The 19,940-nt window shown below is 42.0% G+C and overlaps 2 protein-coding genes across 3 annotated transcripts; one reads left to right on the top strand and one right to left on the bottom strand.

Moving 5' to 3' along the window:
* The first annotated feature begins 2,857 nt into the window (after positions 1 to 2,857).
* On the top strand, positions 2,858 to 9,864 carry c20h1orf50 (chromosome 20 C1orf50 homolog). Of its 2 annotated transcripts, XM_088938407.1 has the most exons (5): positions 2,862 to 3,093; positions 4,106 to 4,221; positions 6,083 to 6,169; positions 7,405 to 7,536; positions 8,271 to 9,864. In XM_088938407.1, the coding sequence occupies exons 1-5, from the start codon at positions 3,042 to 3,044 to the stop codon at positions 8,454 to 8,456; spliced, it is 573 nt and encodes a 190-aa protein (XP_088794533.1). In that variant the 5' UTR covers positions 2,862 to 3,041; the 3' UTR covers positions 8,457 to 9,864. The 2 variants fall into 2 exon arrangements, with proteins under 2 accessions (XP_088794534.1, XP_088794533.1); XM_088938408.1 differs by lacking the exon at positions 6,083 to 6,169 and having other exon boundaries at positions 2,858 to 3,093.
* Positions 9,770 to 16,366, bottom strand: ap5b1 (adaptor related protein complex 5 subunit beta 1). Its single transcript, XM_088938406.1, has 3 exons — positions 16,258 to 16,366; positions 15,707 to 15,943; positions 9,770 to 14,042 (listed from the first exon to the last, which is right to left on the bottom strand). Exons 2-3 carry the CDS (start codon positions 15,854 to 15,856, stop codon positions 11,391 to 11,393), a joined length of 2,802 nt encoding a protein of 933 aa, XP_088794532.1. The 5' UTR covers positions 15,857 to 15,943; positions 16,258 to 16,366; the 3' UTR covers positions 9,770 to 11,390.
* Between the last annotated feature and the right edge of the window lie 3,574 nt (positions 16,367 to 19,940).

Below are 19,940 nucleotides of genomic sequence, written 5' to 3' on the forward strand. Positions count from 1 at the left end.
AGAGGCAACAGCCCAGATTTGGGAGGGTGGAGTTAACGGAGACCCGTTCAACACTCCCCTTAAAATCTCAGCACCTCTTTCGCAGCCTGCGTGGACGTGGATTTTTCCTGTCCCAAATTAAGATCAATACTTGTAAATCGCTTCAGACGATAGCTCCCGAGCGAACACCGAGTTACAGACTGGTTTTATTACGAAGGAATACGCATGCAAATATGGGCGACCTTAGAGCGTGATTTAATCTGCTTCCAAAACGGGTAAATCTAAAAATAAGTTCAAAAATAAGCAAAAAAAAGACGTAAAGCGTATTAGTATTTTTAACGTAACTCCGTTTGGAAATCTTCGATACTACTTTCATATTATATTCCTACTTTAATATTAGTGTTTTGTTCTTCTTGAATTATGATTTTTGAGTGTAATTTCTGTAAAAATGATGTGTTGGTAATTATGGACCTAACACGTCTCAATACTCCCATGCCTACAACCGCCACACCTTACATGCAGTTTCCTTACTGTATTTTTACTGCAAAGTACTGTACAATACTTAAATTATTTAACGTATTTCACGTCGTGAATCTGATGTTCATTTACAGGAAACTATTGTGATTGTGAAGAGCAGCACACAGTCATGGGGGTCAGTGCTCTTGCCTTGCAACTCTGGGCTTGGGTGCAGTATGAGACACTTTCTATGTGGAGTTTGCATGTTATACCCACGTCCATGTGGCTTGTGTCCAGGTGCTCTCTACCCACAGTCCAAAGACATGCTGTCAAGGGTAACTGATGTCTCTTAATTGCCCTCTTGAATGTGTGTAGCCTGCAACGGACTTGCATCCCACACAGTGTGTTGTCCTGTGTTAATTTCTGTCTCACCATTACCCTCTAAGGCAGGGGTCTGAGTACGGTCAAGGAACCCAGTGTCTTCTGGTTTTGTTCCACCCATGTTATTAATTACATAGTTGGTCTAATTATTCAATTAAATGCATAATTGTAATACTTTCATGCAACTCTGAGGGCAAGTTATAGGTAACTGTACCTTTACTGAAGTGATGTCTAGTGTAATCAACTTCAAAGCCTTTAAGAAAAAATCTAGTTTAGCAAATATTTCGGTGAATTGTTTGACTGACTTATCAGGGCAGAATAAAAACTAGAACACAGGCCTACCAGGAACTTATACCAGGTATAAGTATAAATCTTTATACTTATACAGCACTTTTTTTGGACACTCCACTCAAAGCGCTTTACAGGTAATGGGGACTCTCTTATCTCTTCTCTCTCCCCTCCACCGCCACCAGTTCAGCCCCACACCAGCTCTCAGTGGGGAGGAGAGCAGAGTGATGAAGCCAGTTCGGAGATGGGGATTATTAGGAGGCCATGATTGGTAAAGGCCAGGGGGAACTTACCCTGGATACCGGGGTAACTCCCCTACTCTTTTTCAAGTAACACCTGGGAATTTTTAATGACCATGAAATGTGAGGACCTCAGTTTTACATGTCTTCCAAAAGATGGCACCTTTTTTACAGTATAGTGTCCCACTCACTATACTGGGGTATTTGGACCCACACAGACCACAGGGTGAGCACCCCCTGCTGGCCCCATTAACACCTCTTCCACCATCAACCTTAGTTTTTCCCAGGAGGTCTCCCATCCAGGTACTGACCAGGCTCACACCTACCGAGCTCCAGTGGGCTACCAGCTGTGAGTTTCAGGGTGATATAGCTGCTGGTCAAATAAAGTTGTAGCTGAACCAATTTCTGACATTGCCATTGAAACTCGTTTTCACAACAATAGATATGGAGTTAGACTCATTTAAATTATCATGATTTAATGGTAAATGTCATTTTTAAAAATCATAAGCAGAAGTGTAACCAGGTACGATAACAATCGTATAACTTGCAGTGCGGATCTGCTAGGTCTTGCCGTCTGGAAAATTTCATTATTCGTTAGGCCGCAAGAGGTCGCTCAAATCCACTGATCTGGCCATATCAGGCTGTATCTCAGATCCACATTAGCACTAAATCGGTATTATCTAGTTATTTTCAAGCGAACAAGGCTAGGAGTTTAGCTAATCTTGAAACCAGCCACACGTCTATTACATAAATCAGGAATTAATGGTCACTTTTATAAAATGTGTACGTTCATAAACGTAATATTAACTCACAAAAACAAACACACACTGGGCCATTTGCAACGAACTGAAATCAGCATACTAACCTGGAGTTAAAAACCACCCTGCTTAGTCCTTATTCTGTACAGGTACGGCTTATACCATCTTTTTTAATGCTTTATTTATAACCATTAACAAAAACACGAACATCCTTAATTGACATTTAAAGAAGTAAAATATTGTAAACATACATTATAAGAATAGTCAGAGGTACTTAACTAATTTACAGAAACAGTTTAACATAACATGTCAATGGTTCCTTTTCAATAGTTTTAACGTAAAATTCCATTTCTATTTTAAATAGGTTAATATTTGGAGTGGACGTTGTCCATTTCATTTTATGGATATGGTATTTCCCCATAATTAGTAATACATTTATTATAAATATAAACTTTTGGTACATATCTGGGCAAGTAAAATAAAGTAAGGTATCAAACCCATTAAAACCGGCTTATATCATCTTGCATGGGATCGTGTTCTTGGTTTGCGTAACTCTGTCAAAAGACATTTAGGTGGCCTTCGCGCAGTCTAATAGTTAACAGCTTGTTATTTATCTACAGTATTATTCGCAGGTTTTTAATGGTACCAGGTGAGCTAAGAGTTAGTTAGAAGCCAATACTTGTTTTGTTAACATCCACATACCCCATTATCAGAGTCCATACGGCTGATTTACAGTCAGGCGTTATCTACGGAAACCACAATGAACCTTGCTCGCCATCTAGGACCCAGAGACACCCACAACTAGGGAACTGGACTTCATTCTGTGAGATCAGTTGTCCGGCAGTGTGTTTAGTGTGCATTTAGACTTCGCTGATTTTAAACTACCTTTTACTTTGGAAGACAGTTCGACTTCTTTATTTGAAACGCTTCTGTACACACAATGGAAAAAGCCGTGAGCTTATCAAAGTCAACAACAGCTGGAACTACAACAGGTAAGATATGCAGCACACGTGTCTGTGTTATACAATCAGCTTGCTGTGCTTCACTGATGTAACATCACAGCAGTATCGAGTAGTGATCTGAAAAAAGCTGTATACATGTGGATAATTAATTTATAATGTGCATTTGTTCTGCCGGAGGTTGTTTTGTTCATTTTAGTTATACGTCTAGCTGAAGTCTAGAAAATTAAAAGCTTAACATAAACCAAATGTACATTTCTAAACGTATTTCATAAAGATGGGCTGTAACTATTATTTTTGTAAGTTATATTAATACATTTCCTTAAAATACGCCCATAGTTTTGACAAATTAAGGTGTAATATCTCTTGCCTAAGTCAAGTGTTGTATAATCAGTCGAGTGTTGTATAATCGGTACAGTCACAACCTCTCATACCAGAAAGCCTACATGTATAAAACTTTCATTACACAAGATCTCACAGCTCCCCTATACGTCCAGTCGTACCTCGTACCTATGGAGCAATAAACAGAATTTAATTAGGATATTAACCCACATATATATTACACCTTATTTATTTAGGTTTGAAACATATATATATAATACCCGATTTTAAAATAATTTACATAATCGAGACAATAATCGAGTTAATTTACTAAATCGAGTCTGGAGCTTCAAAGAGGAGATTAATGTTATCGCTTATTTAAAGCTCCACACCCAATTTTGATCTTTATATCGTCTTTTATTTAGAAAAGTAAGTAAAAAAACTGTTGCAGCAGTAGCACATTTTTCTTAAAAGCACTTCTTTCCTTGTTGATATATCAGAACACCATCTGGCACTTTACTGTGCTGCATTCTGCCAGCTCTCACTTCCTTTTTCCTTCTGTTGTGTTTTTAGTTCGGAAAAGCTAATGTAGTATTACAGGAGCCTGTCTTTATAAGCACTTGTGGGCGCAGGGGTAGTTCGCCATTCGGGCACTGGGAGCCCAGGGGTGAGGGGGTGTCCACTGTCCAGTGTTGACTGTGCTGCCCTGTTGTCTGCTCTGCAGTGGCCCTTGTGGAGAGCAACAGCAATCCCACAGGCCTCCAGCTGGTCAGCTCCTACCACACCAACCGCGTGGGGGACCCCATGGACCTCGTAGCTCTGGCCCAGCAGGTGCAGAAGGTGGGTGAGCTATTAGAGCCACGACAGCCAGCTCTTCTCTTCTGCCTTCTTAAGCCTGAGGCATAAGCGCCCATTCATTTACTGTAGGCTTCTTCTTTCAACTTGTAGGGTCCTGCAGGAGAACTGCAACGCTGTTTTTATATTTTGGGGTTAGAAAGAATCAGGATTGATGAGAGCATTTCAGATCACAAAGAAAGTAAAATCTACACAGCAACTTGTAAAACCTCCAATTTACATCACAAAATAGATTAAATTTCCAGAGGAGTACAGCACCATGTTCTGCGATTCAAGTAACAAAACTTCCGGTGACATGATGCAGCCCCGTGACATTGTAAGCTAGCAGGCTAGTGAATACATCTCTATTAATCCAATAGAAATATTGCTCTCGATTTAGAAACGGTTTTGCAGACAAATGCCAGCAGCCATATTACCATGCAACTCACAACTGGCAGCCCACTGGAGCTCAGCAGGTGTGAGCCTGGTCAGTACCTGGATGGGAGACCTCCTGGGAAATACTAAAGTTGCTGCTGGAAGAGGTGTTAGTGTAGGCCAGCAGGGGGCGCTCACCCTGTGGTCTATGTGGGTCCAAATGCCCCAGTATAGTGATGGGGACACTATACTGTAAAAAGGTGTGGTCCTTTGGATGAGACATAAAACCGAGGTCCTGACTCTCTGTTGTCATTAAAAATCCCAAGGCGTTTTCTCGAAAAGAGTAGGGGTGTAACCCCGGCATCCTGGCCTTTACCAATCCCCCTTACCTGTAAAGCGCATTGAGTGGAGTGTCCACAAAAGAGCTATATAAGTGTAAGCAATTATTATTATTATTATTATTAAATACTACAATCTTGTTAACTGTGCGTGCAGATCAGGATGGAACATTTCTGTGGTGAAATGTCTGCTGTACAACCTGTACTTACTCACTCATACATCACATTACATTAGTCATCACAGTGACTAGTGAGCAGGAAGGGCAGCATCAGGTCGCAATTCTCACAAACTCTCGCTCTCGCCATTGGCAAGACCAGGGCTTTGCGACAACAATGCCAACTGTACAGTACTTTCACAAAGTTCACAGTTTTGTGGTTAATTCAAATGTTTTAATTTTTTCTACAACATAGAGTTTCATCAGTGCTGCTGCCATGTTTGTCTACCACTGTTTCACGTATCAACCCAAACAGGTTGTGGGAGGTTAACAGTATCCTTTCAGATTAATGCTCCATCAGAAGGGATGATGGGAAGTGGTGGATACAGGACCTGGATGTGTCTTAAGTGTTAAATATGGAGACAATAAGAAACATTTAACGAGCTGTCTCATGCAGTTGACCCTAGGGAATGAACTTGGTGTTATTAATGTATCACATGAACAACTTTACATTATCTCGGAGATAAAATGTTAGGGTAATATTAGGGAAGGGCTGTACTCGATCCTTCCTGTACGTAAGAATGTATAAAAAAGGTTACATTTGAGACCCAGAGTTCATTCAGTAATCAAGCCAAACCAAGTGTATTTTGTTAATTTAATATCCCTGCATCCCTCACCATAAGTAGTTAGAAAATGGATAGATGGATTTTAAATATCCTCAGTTCCAGTTATGCTGATGACCAGTGGGGATGTGAACCAGTTTGGGTATATTTTTTTCTTAACTATGAATGTGGATTTTGAATAATCTAGTGTTCTGAGTGTTTGAATTCATATATTGCATATGTTTTTATAACAGGTTTAAAAACATTATGAGGACCCTAGATCTCAGCTTGAAAAATGAAGCATTTGTACTCTACACATCCAAGTGTGCAACCTTTAAGTTATGTAGTTTAAATGGAGAACCAGTGCCAATTGAAAACCTTTTTTTTTCTCCGACAGGCCGATGAGTTTGTTCGAGCTAATGCATGCAACAAGCTGATTGTCATAGCAGAGCAAATCAGACACCTGCAGGAACAAGCAAGAAAGGTATGAGATAAGGAGATTATGAGTAAACATATTCATAATTAAAGAGATATAATTCTGACCAGAAGTATACAGAAAAGCCTTAAATGGCTTTGTGTTGATGTCCATACTAACTTACAATTTACATCTTAGATCAGAGCCAGAGGTCTCAAACCTTGGTCTTAGGACCCTGTTCTAGTTAAACTTACAATTTACCTGTTTCTAGACATTGGCAGCACCTGTCAGATATTAATAAATTAAGCGAGTGATCCTTTCAGTTTAGACAATGCTGATCCTTGAGTGCTAAAGAGCACTCAGATTGTACACCAAAGTGATCTCCAAATACTTAATTTAATGTCCCCTGCTTAACTGATGACGATGAAATCCAATCTACTAGATCCATGACGGTACCCTGTGAAACATTACAAATATGTACTCCTGGGGCCCTTGACCAAGCTAGGTGGAGGAAGAATATCCTTGAAGAAGCACAGCACTTTGAGGCCATAAAGAAGACCCACCAGAGAGTGTGTGGAAAAATTCATAAATTCCATGGAAATTTCCATAAATTCATGGAAGTCGATCGTCTTTCCAGAGGGGGATAGCCAGTGAATGACAAATCCTGCTGGACTGGGGCTCTCCAGGTCTGGAGACTCCTGTCCTGGGTGATTTTTAGTCACTCAAATAATGTGGAGAAGAAAGATTAAAAAGAAGGCTTCTGAGTTACAAATAGGTTAAAGCATCATCATTTATTTTGGTATTTGGTATAGGTTTTCTCAGGTTCCAGCCTTAATTAAACCAGGTTAAACTGAACTACAGAGTTTTTAACTGGGCCTAGAGAAGATGATGTTAGTTTGATGCCAAGGGATTAGGGTTAATGGAGGTGTTCCATTTAGGGTTAGGATTTAAGAATTGGGTTAGCTTGGAACTCAGGCTGGGCCAGTTCAGAAGGAAACAGAAATTGTATCTGGTTATGTATGTGTCAGGTTTAAACCACTGGTACATTACTTTTGTATTGATCTTAATCATAGCAGTGGTTGAAAGCAGGAGTAGGCCATTCAACTCTTCTCCAAACTGCTTTTCCGCAGCCCCCTATCAGCTGAAAATTTACATCAAGCAGAACAAACCAGAACAAATTTCAGGTCCCTTTCGATATGTCCCGGTTTCCGCTGGGAAAGAGATGCCAGTTAGAAGAGTTGAATTGCTCTTCAGTTTAGCAGTTCTCCAGTCCTTTGTGAAACTCCCCCTTGTGTCTTCTTCAGGTTCTGGAGGACGCGAAGAAGGACGCTGACCTGCACCACGCCGCCTGCAATGTCGTCAAGAAGCCGGGGAATATGTATTACCTGTATGTGCGGGAGTCTGGCCAGCGCTATTTCTCCATCCTCTCCCCGCAGGTACTGTAACTAGAGATTTGAGACGGGAGCTAAGAAGAAATCGCTAGATTGCAAGGAAAAGAGATTCCTCACAAAACACTGATTGGATGTCTCAGCTGTGTTTATGACACTAGATATTGGGAGTTTAAAAATGTGACTTGAAGACATAATCTTGGACATCTGGGTCCTAAGCTTTGTTTCTGTATGTATATTATTCAAAACAATTTGACCTGATGCAGCTCACAACACTTAATCACAAAATTATACGACTTAAATTCGCACTCTGAATTACACAAGTGAGTATGAATTCTGACCCATCCTTTGTCTAACTGCGTCATACAATTCAGAGTCGCGGGGGGCCAGGAGCGTGTCCTGACAAGATTGGAGGGTGCACCTGGTACGGGACACCAGTGTGAATCCTGAATCTTACCATACAAATTGGACAACAGACTGACTAAAAAGAACCATTTTTAGAAGTAAAAAAATTGTTATAATTAACCAATGTAACCATGTGTCCTTATGTGACCCTGGAACCTGTCTCTTTAGCATCATAGGTTTGAGTTTACCCCCTTCTTCCCATTAGTAGTGGCTTAACAATGTGAATTGACAATGAAAATTGTTGTACAGGATGAAGTATATACAAAGCAATAGTCACGCAAGCTGATGGAATCGTACCAGATGGTGTGGTGTACTGTAAGAATGCTTGGTGTGTTTGGGACTGTGGAGATTTAATTAATTTCCCTTTCTTTGTGCAGGACTGGGGACCCAGCTGCCCACACAAGTTCCTTGGCGCCTACAAGCTGCAGTATGACATGTCCTGGACTCCAGCTGAGGAGGTGGACAGGCGGGACTCCGAGATCAACATCATTGACAAGCTGCTGACCCAGCAGACTGCTCTGCCTTCCTGCGCAGAGCCCAACTTCCAGGGCCTGTCTTCCTAAACCAGGGCTTGGCAAAGACTTTCGTGGTGACTGAGACTTTGTTGGATTCATGGGTTTTACTTTGGGGTTTGTGTGGCATTTGAGAGATACGGGTGCAGTGGGAGATGTTTTTTTTGTGGTTTTCATGAATGCAGGTAAGGGCAATATTGATCCACTTTTACCCAATGTCCTCCTTAATCGGATCGTGGCTTTCCAGTCAGATTTTGCTGCTAACTAGTGATCTTGAGACCTGGAGCAAGTATCCAGTCTTAACTCTCAGCACCTGCAGAGAGGATACAGATAACTTCTTGTTTCTAGTTTTAAGTGACATTCACCAATTTTTAATATATATAATATAAATGGTCGGATGTCATTTGGTGTATTGTTTTTAAAACTATCAGTGCCATTTTATTTGTAGGTTTAGAATAAGGGCAAGTTGAAATGTCTGCCCACTTTCCTGGGTGACTCCAGTGGGTGAATGGTGATGGTCTCTGGGGATGAAAATGTCTGTGGGCCATTGAGAGACCCATCATCAGACAACTGTGTCCCTCTCTGTTGTCTTGAGAGGGCAGCTGTATGGTGATTCAGTGGAAGTGTCCATTTCCTTCACAGCTTAATCTGTTGCCATTTTCCTCCTCCTGTTTCTCAGTTTAGAAGTTCAGTATTTCCCTCTTCAAGGAGGGAGCCTGTATGGAGCTGCTGTTCTCCACAGCCATGTCTTCACTGGCTGGGTCACAGCACACATCTTAACAGTTTACAGCAGCTACGTGCATGATGACTGCGTGTAAATACATTTGTTTTCAATTACATTTCTAACTTCAAATTGTCTATCTCCAAATTGTATTATTTGAAACTGTACTTTTATTGAAGCGAATATAATGAGTTATTGAATGTAAAAGGTCATAAGAAACATCCTATATGTGTCTAAGAAAGTAATTAAGTTAATTGGTCACATTTCTGAGTACATCAGAGATATAAAAGAGGCAAAGGGCACAGTATACAAAAATACCATTCCATAACAGTGTGGTCTAAATATAAAACAGGCTGTTCAGACTTTGTAAAAACTGCTATACAATAATGAGGTATATTAGGAGAGAAGATGAAGATCCATATGACCTCTTACTGTATGCAGGGCTGCTTTGTGTAATGAGAAATACATAATGGAGAACTTTCAAAGCCACTTCTAAATTAAGATTTTTTAAATTACTGTAAAGTTTAATCTGCTTACATGTACATAATATTTCTAATATTAGATTTTTACATTTAAAATAATTAACAGAATTGATTAAGCTAGCTATTGCTATTATCAACACCAAATACAAACACTAAAAACATGGACATGGAAGTATGTTTATTTTTACTGGGTAAGATAAATATTTTTTTTTGCATTACACTGTAAACTGCTGTGCATTAAACACTGTTAACACAGTGTGACCTTGACCTTTTTATATCTTCTTTTATTTGGTTACTGAACTGTGGGGCTCTTGTACCGTGTTAACAGAGTGGATGTCACACTTATGATTTTAAAAAGAGATCAGATTAGGAGAGGAGTTTCAACCCCTGCTATTGAAGAGCCTCCGTACTCCACGATTTATACATTTTTCTGTAAAGTAGATCATTAGTTAAACTAACGTCTGAGTACCTTTCATTCCTCAATGGGCACAGTTTGCTAAAGTGAACAAAAGACATAATCAGTATCTTCAGAAACAGGTGACCTGAACTGGACCCAGGAATTCGATTGCAGACCCCTGGATTGTGAGGCTCACTACCCTGTATTAAAACCAATATGAGGTTTTACAAACTACCCACCATTACAGCAGTAAAACAAATGCAGTATATTGTCTTGCAGTTTTATCCTTACCCTTATGTGTGCTTGTTCATTGGGGAATCTGGTAACATACTAAAACCACAAATAGACTAGAACTGCTAAACAATGGACCAGGAGCTGTTGAGGTTGGGGGGGCTTCAGGTGTCCAGGTTCTCCTTAGACTTATCAGCAGCATGACCTTGTGACCACCTGTCAGGTACAGTACCTGCGAGCTCAATATCTTCATGATGTACCTAAACTAATGACTGGTAAACTGGAGCAATTTCTGAAACACACACTCAATCTAACTTATGGTCCCCAACAGACTCTATTCCATTAATTCTTAATTAATTAATCAATCAATAATCCTGCTTTTAGTCACTGGGCAAAATTTACATTCTTAACGATTCTGAACCCTGCTTTTACATTGTTCATATGGGGAACAATTCCCTTTTATACATCATTTAAAATGTCGTGACTTTCTGGTACTTAACCCTGAAGTACATCGGAGACCACTTGTATACAATACTACAGTATTGTAATCGTTCACTGTGGTAAAACTGTTAAACTATTAAGAGAGATTATAGAGGTAAACTCATAAGGAAAATAGCAAAACTCCATAACTATTCAAGAAGAGTTATGTTTCAAAGTAACTTTAATTTTATGATATTTCCACTGACAGTCTCCAGGCTTTTCTAGGACAATTCTGGACTTCAGTCTTGGAGGTATTGCTCAGGATTCTGAACAAATACTTAACAATTTCAAATAATACTGTACGTCTAGTCATATCATGAATGCACAAATGCCTTATGTAAAAAAATATATAGCTGATGTGAAATCCTGAAATTTGGGCAAAGTGACTTCCTAGTTGCTTGACCACTAAAGGTTCACTTAGAGGGTCCAGGTGGCATCAGTTAAAGCCTGAGTTGCCGCAGCAGCCTGTAAGTGTTTGAGGATCCAGGGTTGGAAAGCCTTTAGTAAGCCATGGTCCCACCAGTTTGGCGACTCTGTGGACCTGCTAGGCTCCTGTGACATTGCTGTTACATCAGCAAGAGCCTTGACATGACTTCTGTAAGGCACTATGGAGCTTGCAGTATATCAGACTGTCAGGTGTGGACAAGTCAGAGGATCAGTTGTTTCCAAACAATTTAAATGAGTCCCTGACCCTGATCATCGCAGGCTGGATTTGTAATGCTTTTAAGGTAAGAGTTAATGAAGGGCAACAGCTTCCAATTGTCCGTGGCAACACCAACACGAGCCGCGTCCTCTGCGTTCCTGATCTCCAATAAGACGTGAAACTGCGGAGGGAGGAAAAGCAAGACCTTCTGCAACTCCTGGTCGGCCTGCTTAGAGATTAAGAAGCGGTGAAAGTGGTTGTCGATGATATCTCTTAGAGACCTCTCCCCAATTTCAAAGCAGAACAGGCTAATAGCAGACTGTCGAGACTCCTCGGCGCACATGGACTTCCACAGGTGCTCAAAGAGCTGCTCTCTGGTTTCCAGCGGCCAGTCCGCTGGCACAGGCAAGGGTTGGAAAATATCTGGGAAAGCAACAGGAACGTCCGCCAAATCGGTGTGCCAAGAAAGCCCATCCTCCGTGGTGAATATGGCACAGGCGCGCAGTGAGGTAGGGTACGGCTGCCGTGGCTTAAGTTTAAGGAAGACCACAGGCGGCTTTCTGTTTTTGAACAAACAAGGCACACTGATGTCACTCATTTCTTCATAATTAGAGTCGGTGAGATCAAAATGCAAGCAGATGGAGAAAAGCTTGTGGAAGAGAGAATCTACCTCCCCTGCAAAGGTTAAATGGTATTTCAGAACTACCTCAGAGGCAAAGCCAGGGCTGAGGAACTGGTCGTGATAGCTTTTTAGGAGGTCTTCACCTTTGCTGATCTCTGGTCTGCCATTACACAGCTCGCCCAGCATGCCATCATCTCGTAGTCTGACAAGCTGCAGCACTGGTTGTTTGGTTGGCTGAATGGTCAAGCAGCTGGACTGCTCCTCACTCTCAGCCATGATGGATGACAGAGATCTGACCTTGGCTTGGCCCACTTCGGGCCCCATCGCCAGGACCCCAGAGAGCTTTTCTCGTGACAAATTGGTCAGCAGGGTGTAGTAGAAGCGGGCGTGATCTCGGATGTCTGTGTCCTCGTAGCGGTGCATCATGAACTGCAAGAGATCCGCCAGGTCAACAAACACCTGATCCAAGCTGGGATGCTGGAGCAAGTTGCGACAGATGGCAAGAATGGCATTGCCCATACGCCAGTCTCCAGACCCACACAGGTCAGAGCTGATAAGGAGGTTAAAGAGGAAGTGCACAGTGCTCCTCTGGGAAACCTGAGTCTCCTTCGCTACCCTACCCAGGATTTTGAGGTGCCAACACAGACTCTGAAGACTAACCTGGGACACAGGCAGATCCACGATTTGATTTTGCAAGGCATTCAGCAGTTTGATCGCCCATCCAGGGTCTTCCAAATGCTTTTGGATTTGATCAGTTAGGTTAATCAGATTTGGTGCCAAGTTGCAGTGCCTGGAATAGAGTTCACAGAGGCTCTTTGTCATCTCATTAGCAAGTTTCTCATTGTGGTAGAAATAACTTAGGAAAAGGAAGACTGCTTTAAAAAAAGTGGTCGTCATCTCTCGGGTGCCATGGTTATCTACAATTTTATGAAGCGCCATCAGATGATCGAAAAGGTAGCCAACTCCTTCCTCATTATCGGCCTCCAGGTAGACAAGGCAGAGGAGGTTCAGTCTGCAGAGCATGGTACTGCTGTCATTGAAAACAGTAGGCAAGAGCGAGATGGCCAAGCGTGGGGTGACCAGCACTGGCAGGCTCTCCTCTCCGTTTAAGGAAATGGGGCGATTCTCAGGGAAGTGGAGGATGCAATCCATATAGAAAAGCTTCTGCGAGGTGTTCAAGAGGGGGTGCTGAGCCATGCCCAGTAAGCGCTTGAGAAGGAAGTTCTCATCCTCGGTTGTGAACAGGCTGTCTGTGAAGGCTCCCTTCATCAGGAGGGTGGAGTGCAGCAAGCTGATGTCCATCGTCCCAAAGAGACGCAGAAGCTGGGACTTGAAGATGGCAGGGGAGAGGGCCTGAACCATAGCAACCACCTGAATCAGCTCCCGAAGCAAGCCGGATTGGGAAACCGGGTTGTGCAGGTAGGACTCCTCCAAAAGCAAGGAGACGACCGACTTCAGCTCCTTGGTTTCTGTGCTGGTCTGAAGCATGGGGATCTGCTCCATGGTGCTCACGCGAAAGGGCGGCAGGGTCCTCTCAGTGGCCTGCCAGTCAAAGTCTTCATTGCCCGCCAAAAGAGACTTCAAATCACCATCTCCTGTTCCTGTCTGCTGAGAAAGGAGGTGTACAGCATTCTTTAGCACCAAGGTATACAAGAGAGAGTACGCCTGATGCAGAGTTGTTGTCTCCTGCTGCTTTAGAAAGTAAAGAGCTTCCAGCTTCTGAGACAGCAGTCCAGGGAAGCAGGTCTCCATCTCTCTGAGGCAGTCACATGCCATGGCCCTGAGGGGCCGAAAAGCACTACCATCCTTGTGATCATTAGTGTCCTGAATCGTCAGAACTAACAGGGCCAGAAAGCTTCCCGCCACCTTCACCTCCCTCTTCACACAGGACGTGCATATTAGCACACTGGTGATGGCCAGCATCAGGTGACACCTGAGATTCAGCGACTTGGGTGGCACATGTGCAAACAGAGCCATCAACGCCTCTGCTGTTTCCTCCCCCACTGAGGCGGATGGACAGAGGACAAGAGGGTACTCCTGGAGAGGGGACAACAGGAGGATCTGAAACACCAAGGTGAGACAAGGCTGATGGTTATACTGCAGCAGCAGATAATGTGGAACATTCCTGATATTGACAGAGTGGCCCAGACCTCCCAGGTGGACTCCCTGGTAAAACAAGACCGACTCAGGTTCAGCTTGGGGAGCTCCTCCCTCTCTGGACACATAATGTCCCCCGTGTGTCTCTTTACACCCTATATAGAATACTGATTCAGGTGTAAAGAGACACATGGGGGGCATCTTGTGTCGCTCCTCTTTTCCAGTTCTTTTCAACTGGTGGGTTTCCTGGCTCTTCCTTTCCCATGTCCTCCTGGTACTTTACTCTTAACTGCATAAACTTTTCCCTTGGCTACAGTAAGAAGGGAACATGGTGGTCACAAAGAACCTCCTTCTCTGAGCCCAAACACCAGGCGTGAACTGACACTGTTCAAGCAGTATTTTTTTCTTGGGACCCATCCCTGAACTTTGGCAGATGTGTGCTGTGACTACATCTAGTGTGTGCCACATCGGCAGACAATCTGGATGAATGTTTCATTTTACATCATTAAAGATCAAAGAGCATTCCAATAAACGACTTCTTGAATTGATCCTTGACTGATTAATTTAAATAAATTATCCAGTTTCAGGCTAATTGCACTCATACAAATGTCAAATAAACTGAACATTTTTATTCTATAATATAATATTTAGCTCAACACAATAGTCTTTTTTACTTTATAGTTTCACACTTCCTATTGCTTTAGGACAGAGGCTCCGAACCCTGGTTCTGAGGACCCATATGCCCGTTGCAGGCTGAGCTGCAGGTGAGGGCTTTGCTCAAATCTACAAGCTGGCTCTTTAGAACATTTGCATGTTTCTTTTTCTACTCAGATGTTGGAGATTTTGATTTATTTAGGAAATGCTGTAGTTAAAAGGCAACCTCCTACATGTTGAGAAACTGCAACCAACTAGAGTTCAAATTCAGCCTATTAAGAGGTCCGTTAATGCCCAGTTTTCAGTTACTTAATTAAGTGCTCAGATGGAACCAGTAATTAGCAGGTGTGTGGGTCTCCATGATCAGGACTGGGAACTTCAGCCTCCAAGGGTACAGAGTTAAACCCTGTACTGAAAAATCGATATTCCGCGTCCGTTATTAAAGCGTCACACAGCATAACCAATGTATCACCTCAGATTCAGTATAATAAGAAATTATTCGCTGCCATATGATTCCATGATGTCAAAACATAAACACGCGGTATGACATAATGGCCTTCTTTCTTCTAAATAAAATATACTACGAAAACCAATAGCACAAAGCTATTTCTACTCAAAATGTTTGGAATAACAGCGATTAGCCATGTATTTGAAATACAGTTAAGCAAAACCATCCTTTGGTCACTGAAGAAAACTAAAAGATGCGTTTATCGTTACCACTTAAAAGTTCCGGAAACAGCAAATTAGTTTTTAAGTTCTAAAATGTTGCAATTGCTTATGAACTAATATAATTATTAGACTTTAAAAAGTCCCTGCATTTAAAAAAAAAAACTTACAATTGACTAACATACGTCCTGGTTTGCATTGCACAGAGACTGTCATTATGAAATAGTTATTTCGTTAACGAGGCAGCTGTGCGCCATATTTACGACCCAAGCAGGAAGCCCTCCTCCCACCGCGAGCCCCCCGTGCACCTTGGTGGCTTCGCTGGTCCGGTCGTCCCGCAGGTCCCGCAGCAGCTCGCCCAGGAACGCCTCGGGGCTCGTGCCGGACAGGAACCGGCTCGGGCTGCCGGAAAAGGCTGCGACCCGCGGGGCCCACGAGCTCGGGCCGGGGGCTGCCATGGCGACGCTCTGCTCGCCTGCAGGCTGAAGCCCCTCTCCGGGTCACCCTCACCGAGTAGACCCTACTCGAAAAACTGCGCCCACGACCTAGAAGAAAGGAAAAAAGCTGCGATATATTCGTGTGTAGAGATAGGTACCCTTCGACAGCTCTCCGATCCACAGAACCCACAGGCAGCTGTTTTTTAAAATTTATAAAAGCTCTTAATGTGGGCTACTGTGTCTTAAGCATCTTTGCGTTGAACAAAAAGTAACCTTTTTTTTTAATTGGTAGCAGGTTCATTCATGAGCTAAGGGCAGTGATCCAGTGAGGGAAATTTTAAAACGCGTTATAAACTAGTACAGACACCTCCGTATATACATTCTAAAAACACAAATGCACGTTTTCGTACAGTTTCACTTACGCTCTTAAATAATAAAGAAAAAATTAATGCAGTTATATGCTCATTTTGGAATTCTCTTCCTTCGCCATTTACTGTATTCTCCAGTTCCTGTTTTCAGTATCATGTGACTGAGCTGCTGTGTCATATGACAAGCTTGTTTCTCACACAAACACATCTAAACAAAGACTCTCTCGTCCTCTAGAGGGAGACTAACGCAGCATCATCTGTTTAGAAATGCAAAGGGTCTATTTTGCCGGATCCTATCGTACATCTCCTAGGAATTGTTTCACTACACTGTTTTCCTGGAAAACCTTAAGGTGTCAAAAGCACACCGAAACATGTAATACTATTTAACGTATGTGGTATATGCATCAGGATGATTTGACATTTTCTTTAGATTACGTTGAAACCCTGGCTGATTACAGTACATTGAGAAGTCTTAATAATCTACTCCAAAGTTCTGTGCTACTTTTTTACTCATCTATGCTTTGTGTTTTATAGACAGACCGTAAATGATGCTACCAATCACATAATTAAAATTGTACCATCCGTCCATTTGCAAATGGATTTTTGTCCAGTACAGGGCTGCGGGGAAGCCAGAGTCTATCCCAGCAAGCAACGGGCTCCAAGGATACAAACTGGACAGGATGCCAGTCCATCACGGAGCAAACACATATATGCACACTAGGGCCAGTTTTCCCAGAGGTTATTTAACCTATGGTATGTCTTTGGACTGTGGGAGGAAACTCATGTGAACATGGGGAGAACATACAGACTCCACACAGACAGCACCCCAGGAATTGCACCCAAGGACCAGCGCTGCAAGGCAGCAATGCTAGCTTGAAAATACTTAGCATGCATTCATAAACATCCCAATCTTTATACAAGAGTGGTCTATAAAAACTACTGAGTGAGACACTGCAGGATAGGGCTGGAGACCCCTGGCCTTATTGGGAAAATATAATGTATACTTTACAAATGCAGATGTCTACAATACTGTTACTTTGCTGCTTGAGTATAATCACCATGGGCAGTACGTAGCTGCAGCAGGAATGGTACTTCAGTATTGGGTGTGAAACATTTTCAAACCAACCCTGTGAAACAAAATGAGACAAACCCCTCTGTGGTGCTCCACAGGTAAATAAAAAACATTGCCTTCATTGCCCAACTAAAATTCAGTTGCTGACTGACTCAATCAAGTTCCAGAAGTAAAACTGGAACTGAGCCCATGGATGTCCGCATTGTGAAAGTCCTTATGTGTCACTAGTGTGGTTATGAAACAGGGTACTAAGCAGAAAGTGTGATTTTTTAGCATGCGACTATTGAGCTAATTTCTATACCAAAGTTCAGGTATAATCAAGATTTCTTTCTAAACAGGGAATTAAGTTAGGAAATGAATAACTTAAGACTAATTTGACTCTTACAAACTTTTTCCTTTTTCAGATGCAGGTACTTTTCTGTTAACATATAGGAGCTGCCACTGATTCTAATACTAGTGTGACTTGCTGTGACTATGTGCTTTGCTTGCAACATCTCTCCTAAGGGTTTCCCCAGTTAGTTTAATAACTTTTAGGGAATAGTTTCTGGAATGCACCACTTAACAATCACCTCACCCTTCAGCTTTGAAAACACTGCAGGATTTAATCACTGAACAGTCAGCTGCCGAGAAGGCCTAAAGCTAGCAACAGGAGGCATTGAGTTTTGCGAGCATGGAACAAGCAACCCAGACGTGTTGTTGAAGCGGATACCCTGGCTTCTTTCAAGAAGTGGTTGGATGAGATGCTTGGATCAATGAGCTGTTACGTACCAAGCAAGCTAGAATAACCAAACAGAAAGTTTCTTGTTAACCAGCAGATACTCCTTATGAGACACATCCAGGTCTGTTGAGATACACCTATGGTGCCAGAACATCATGTTGGATGGAATCTGAATTTACTTTATTGTCCACATACAGTGGAAATTGGCCTTTGGCTTCACTGAGACAACAATAAAAATGGTGTTTATACACAGTACATAAAACATACATTGGGTTTTATAAATGTACTGTATACAATTAAACTAATATAATTAGCAATACCATTCAATACAATACAGTTCAAAACATAAGATTCAAGTGTAAGCTCCGTGCACATTCAGTATATATATATACGCTGTCAATGCAATGCATTGAAGGGGCTCATTCATCAGAGTTTAAAAGAGTAATGGCACTCATTAAAATTGTTTTCTGCAACCTCCTGCAATGTCATCCAGATGGCAATTTTTCAATTTGGAAGTGTATTGGATGTGAGGCATCATCTATTATTAACACGGCTTTCCTGTAAACACTCCTAGTATAGATGTGATTCAGCTGGTTGTGTTTTTGACCAATAATTCTGCTACCTATGCCTATGCTATCTCCACAAACGCAGTCTCTTTGCATGTATTCATCAAATAAATACGTATTTGATCTGAAAAATAGTGAAGGAGAATGGCTCAATGGTATAGAAAACGTATCTGTAAAGCCTGCTCTAAAAAGAGTATTGTCCCCTCTTGCTATGTGCTGTGTGTTACTACATATCCTCCATCTGTTTCCTTTATGGTATATGGTGAGCATTTTTAGGACCCCTTTGGAATTGTTTCTCTGTTGCACAGTTGGCTTAATATGGTGGTGCCATATTTGAGCTTAAGTCTCTGATCTCTTTGTCCTTTCACAATCTCACTTCCCAGCAAAAAAGTTCAATATTGCTTGAAAAGCAAAACCCCACATAGCATCAAGCAGGAAGCTACGTCCGTGTGTACAAGAAGAACTTAATTCCACACTGAAAAGTGGAGAGAACAAAAACATTTTGACTGCGGAGTCTTCTTCAGGTGTGTGGATGAATGAGGAAGAGCAGGAGGAGGAGGAGGCAACGTTGAGAAGAAGAACGAGGGAGAGTGTCCCATGAAATCGAAATCTGCGAGAGGAGAGGAATCCTGAAATCTATAAATCATGGTTATTTCCAAAAAATGAAAGTTCACATATCTCTACAGCTCTACATGGTTGACTACATTTAAGGAAAAATACATCTTCTGATGCTTTTCTTAGTAAGATTCCTCTATCCCTGTGAAACGATACAGTCAGAAAGGTGAGTGTGGCCACAGACAGAGTATTTTTCCTGAAAGGATCAGCCAGTCTTTTTGTTTCACTGATGTAAATGGCAAAAAAAGTTATGCAATAAATGAGATTGCTGAACTAATCTGATGACCTCTCTGTAACCCTGGAATGTCTAGGTCACGTGTGTGCACCTGGTATTGTCTGTACTTGTTTAAACATCCTCATACCTCAGGTACTGTACTGTATGTCAACAGTGCTGTAAGTGTAATGGCCAAATCCCCAGATAGGATATAATAAAATAAATATAATAAAACGTGTTCTGGATCAAATTGCTTAATTGAGTAAAACTCTGTTTCCTACTCTGTCCCTAGGTCTTTTGTTGGAACGATCTCAGTGGAACTTCCTTTTTAAAGATGGGTTAAAGAAAATATTGAAGCTTCCCAGATGCAGGGTGGGGTGTAACAGCTCCTCTGGACCTTGGAGCAGCTTTGCAAAGTTTGAAACTGCCATATTTCGCAGGTCACTGCTGGACGGAGATATGAAAGACAGACGTGACCCCCTGTGAATACAGCGTGTTCTGAGGAGTCTCCTGCACTCCCACCATGCTGGAGTCCATGCTACAGGGAGCATG

This window comes from Atractosteus spatula, chromosome 20 (genome assembly GCF_055471065.1).
Source record: "Atractosteus spatula isolate fAtrSpa1 chromosome 20, fAtrSpa1.hap1, whole genome shotgun sequence".
NCBI classification, from domain to species: domain Eukaryota; kingdom Metazoa; phylum Chordata; class Actinopteri; order Semionotiformes; family Lepisosteidae; genus Atractosteus; species Atractosteus spatula.

Bases quoted from the DNA above. Each gene is read 5' to 3' on its own strand.
- c20h1orf50 (XM_088938407.1), top strand. From the start codon at position 3,042: ATGGAAAAAGCCGTGAGCTTATCAAAGTCAACAACAGCTGGAACTACA. The intron at 3,094-4,105 runs GTAAGATATGCA...TCTGCTCTGCAG, and splicing joins AACAGCTGGAACTACAACAG to TGGCCCTTGTGGAGAGCAAC. The intron at 6,170-7,404 runs GTATGAGATAAG...TGTCTTCTTCAG, and splicing joins TGCAGGAACAAGCAAGAAAG to GTTCTGGAGGACGCGAAGAA.
- ap5b1 (XM_088938406.1), bottom strand. From the start codon at position 15,856: ATGGCAGCCCCCGGCCCGAGCTCGTGGGCCCCGCGGGTCGCAGCCTTT. The intron at 14,043-15,706 runs GTGCACGGGGGG...TTGGTGTTTCAG, and splicing joins GGACCAGCGAAGCCACCAAG to ATCCTCCTGTTGTCCCCTCT.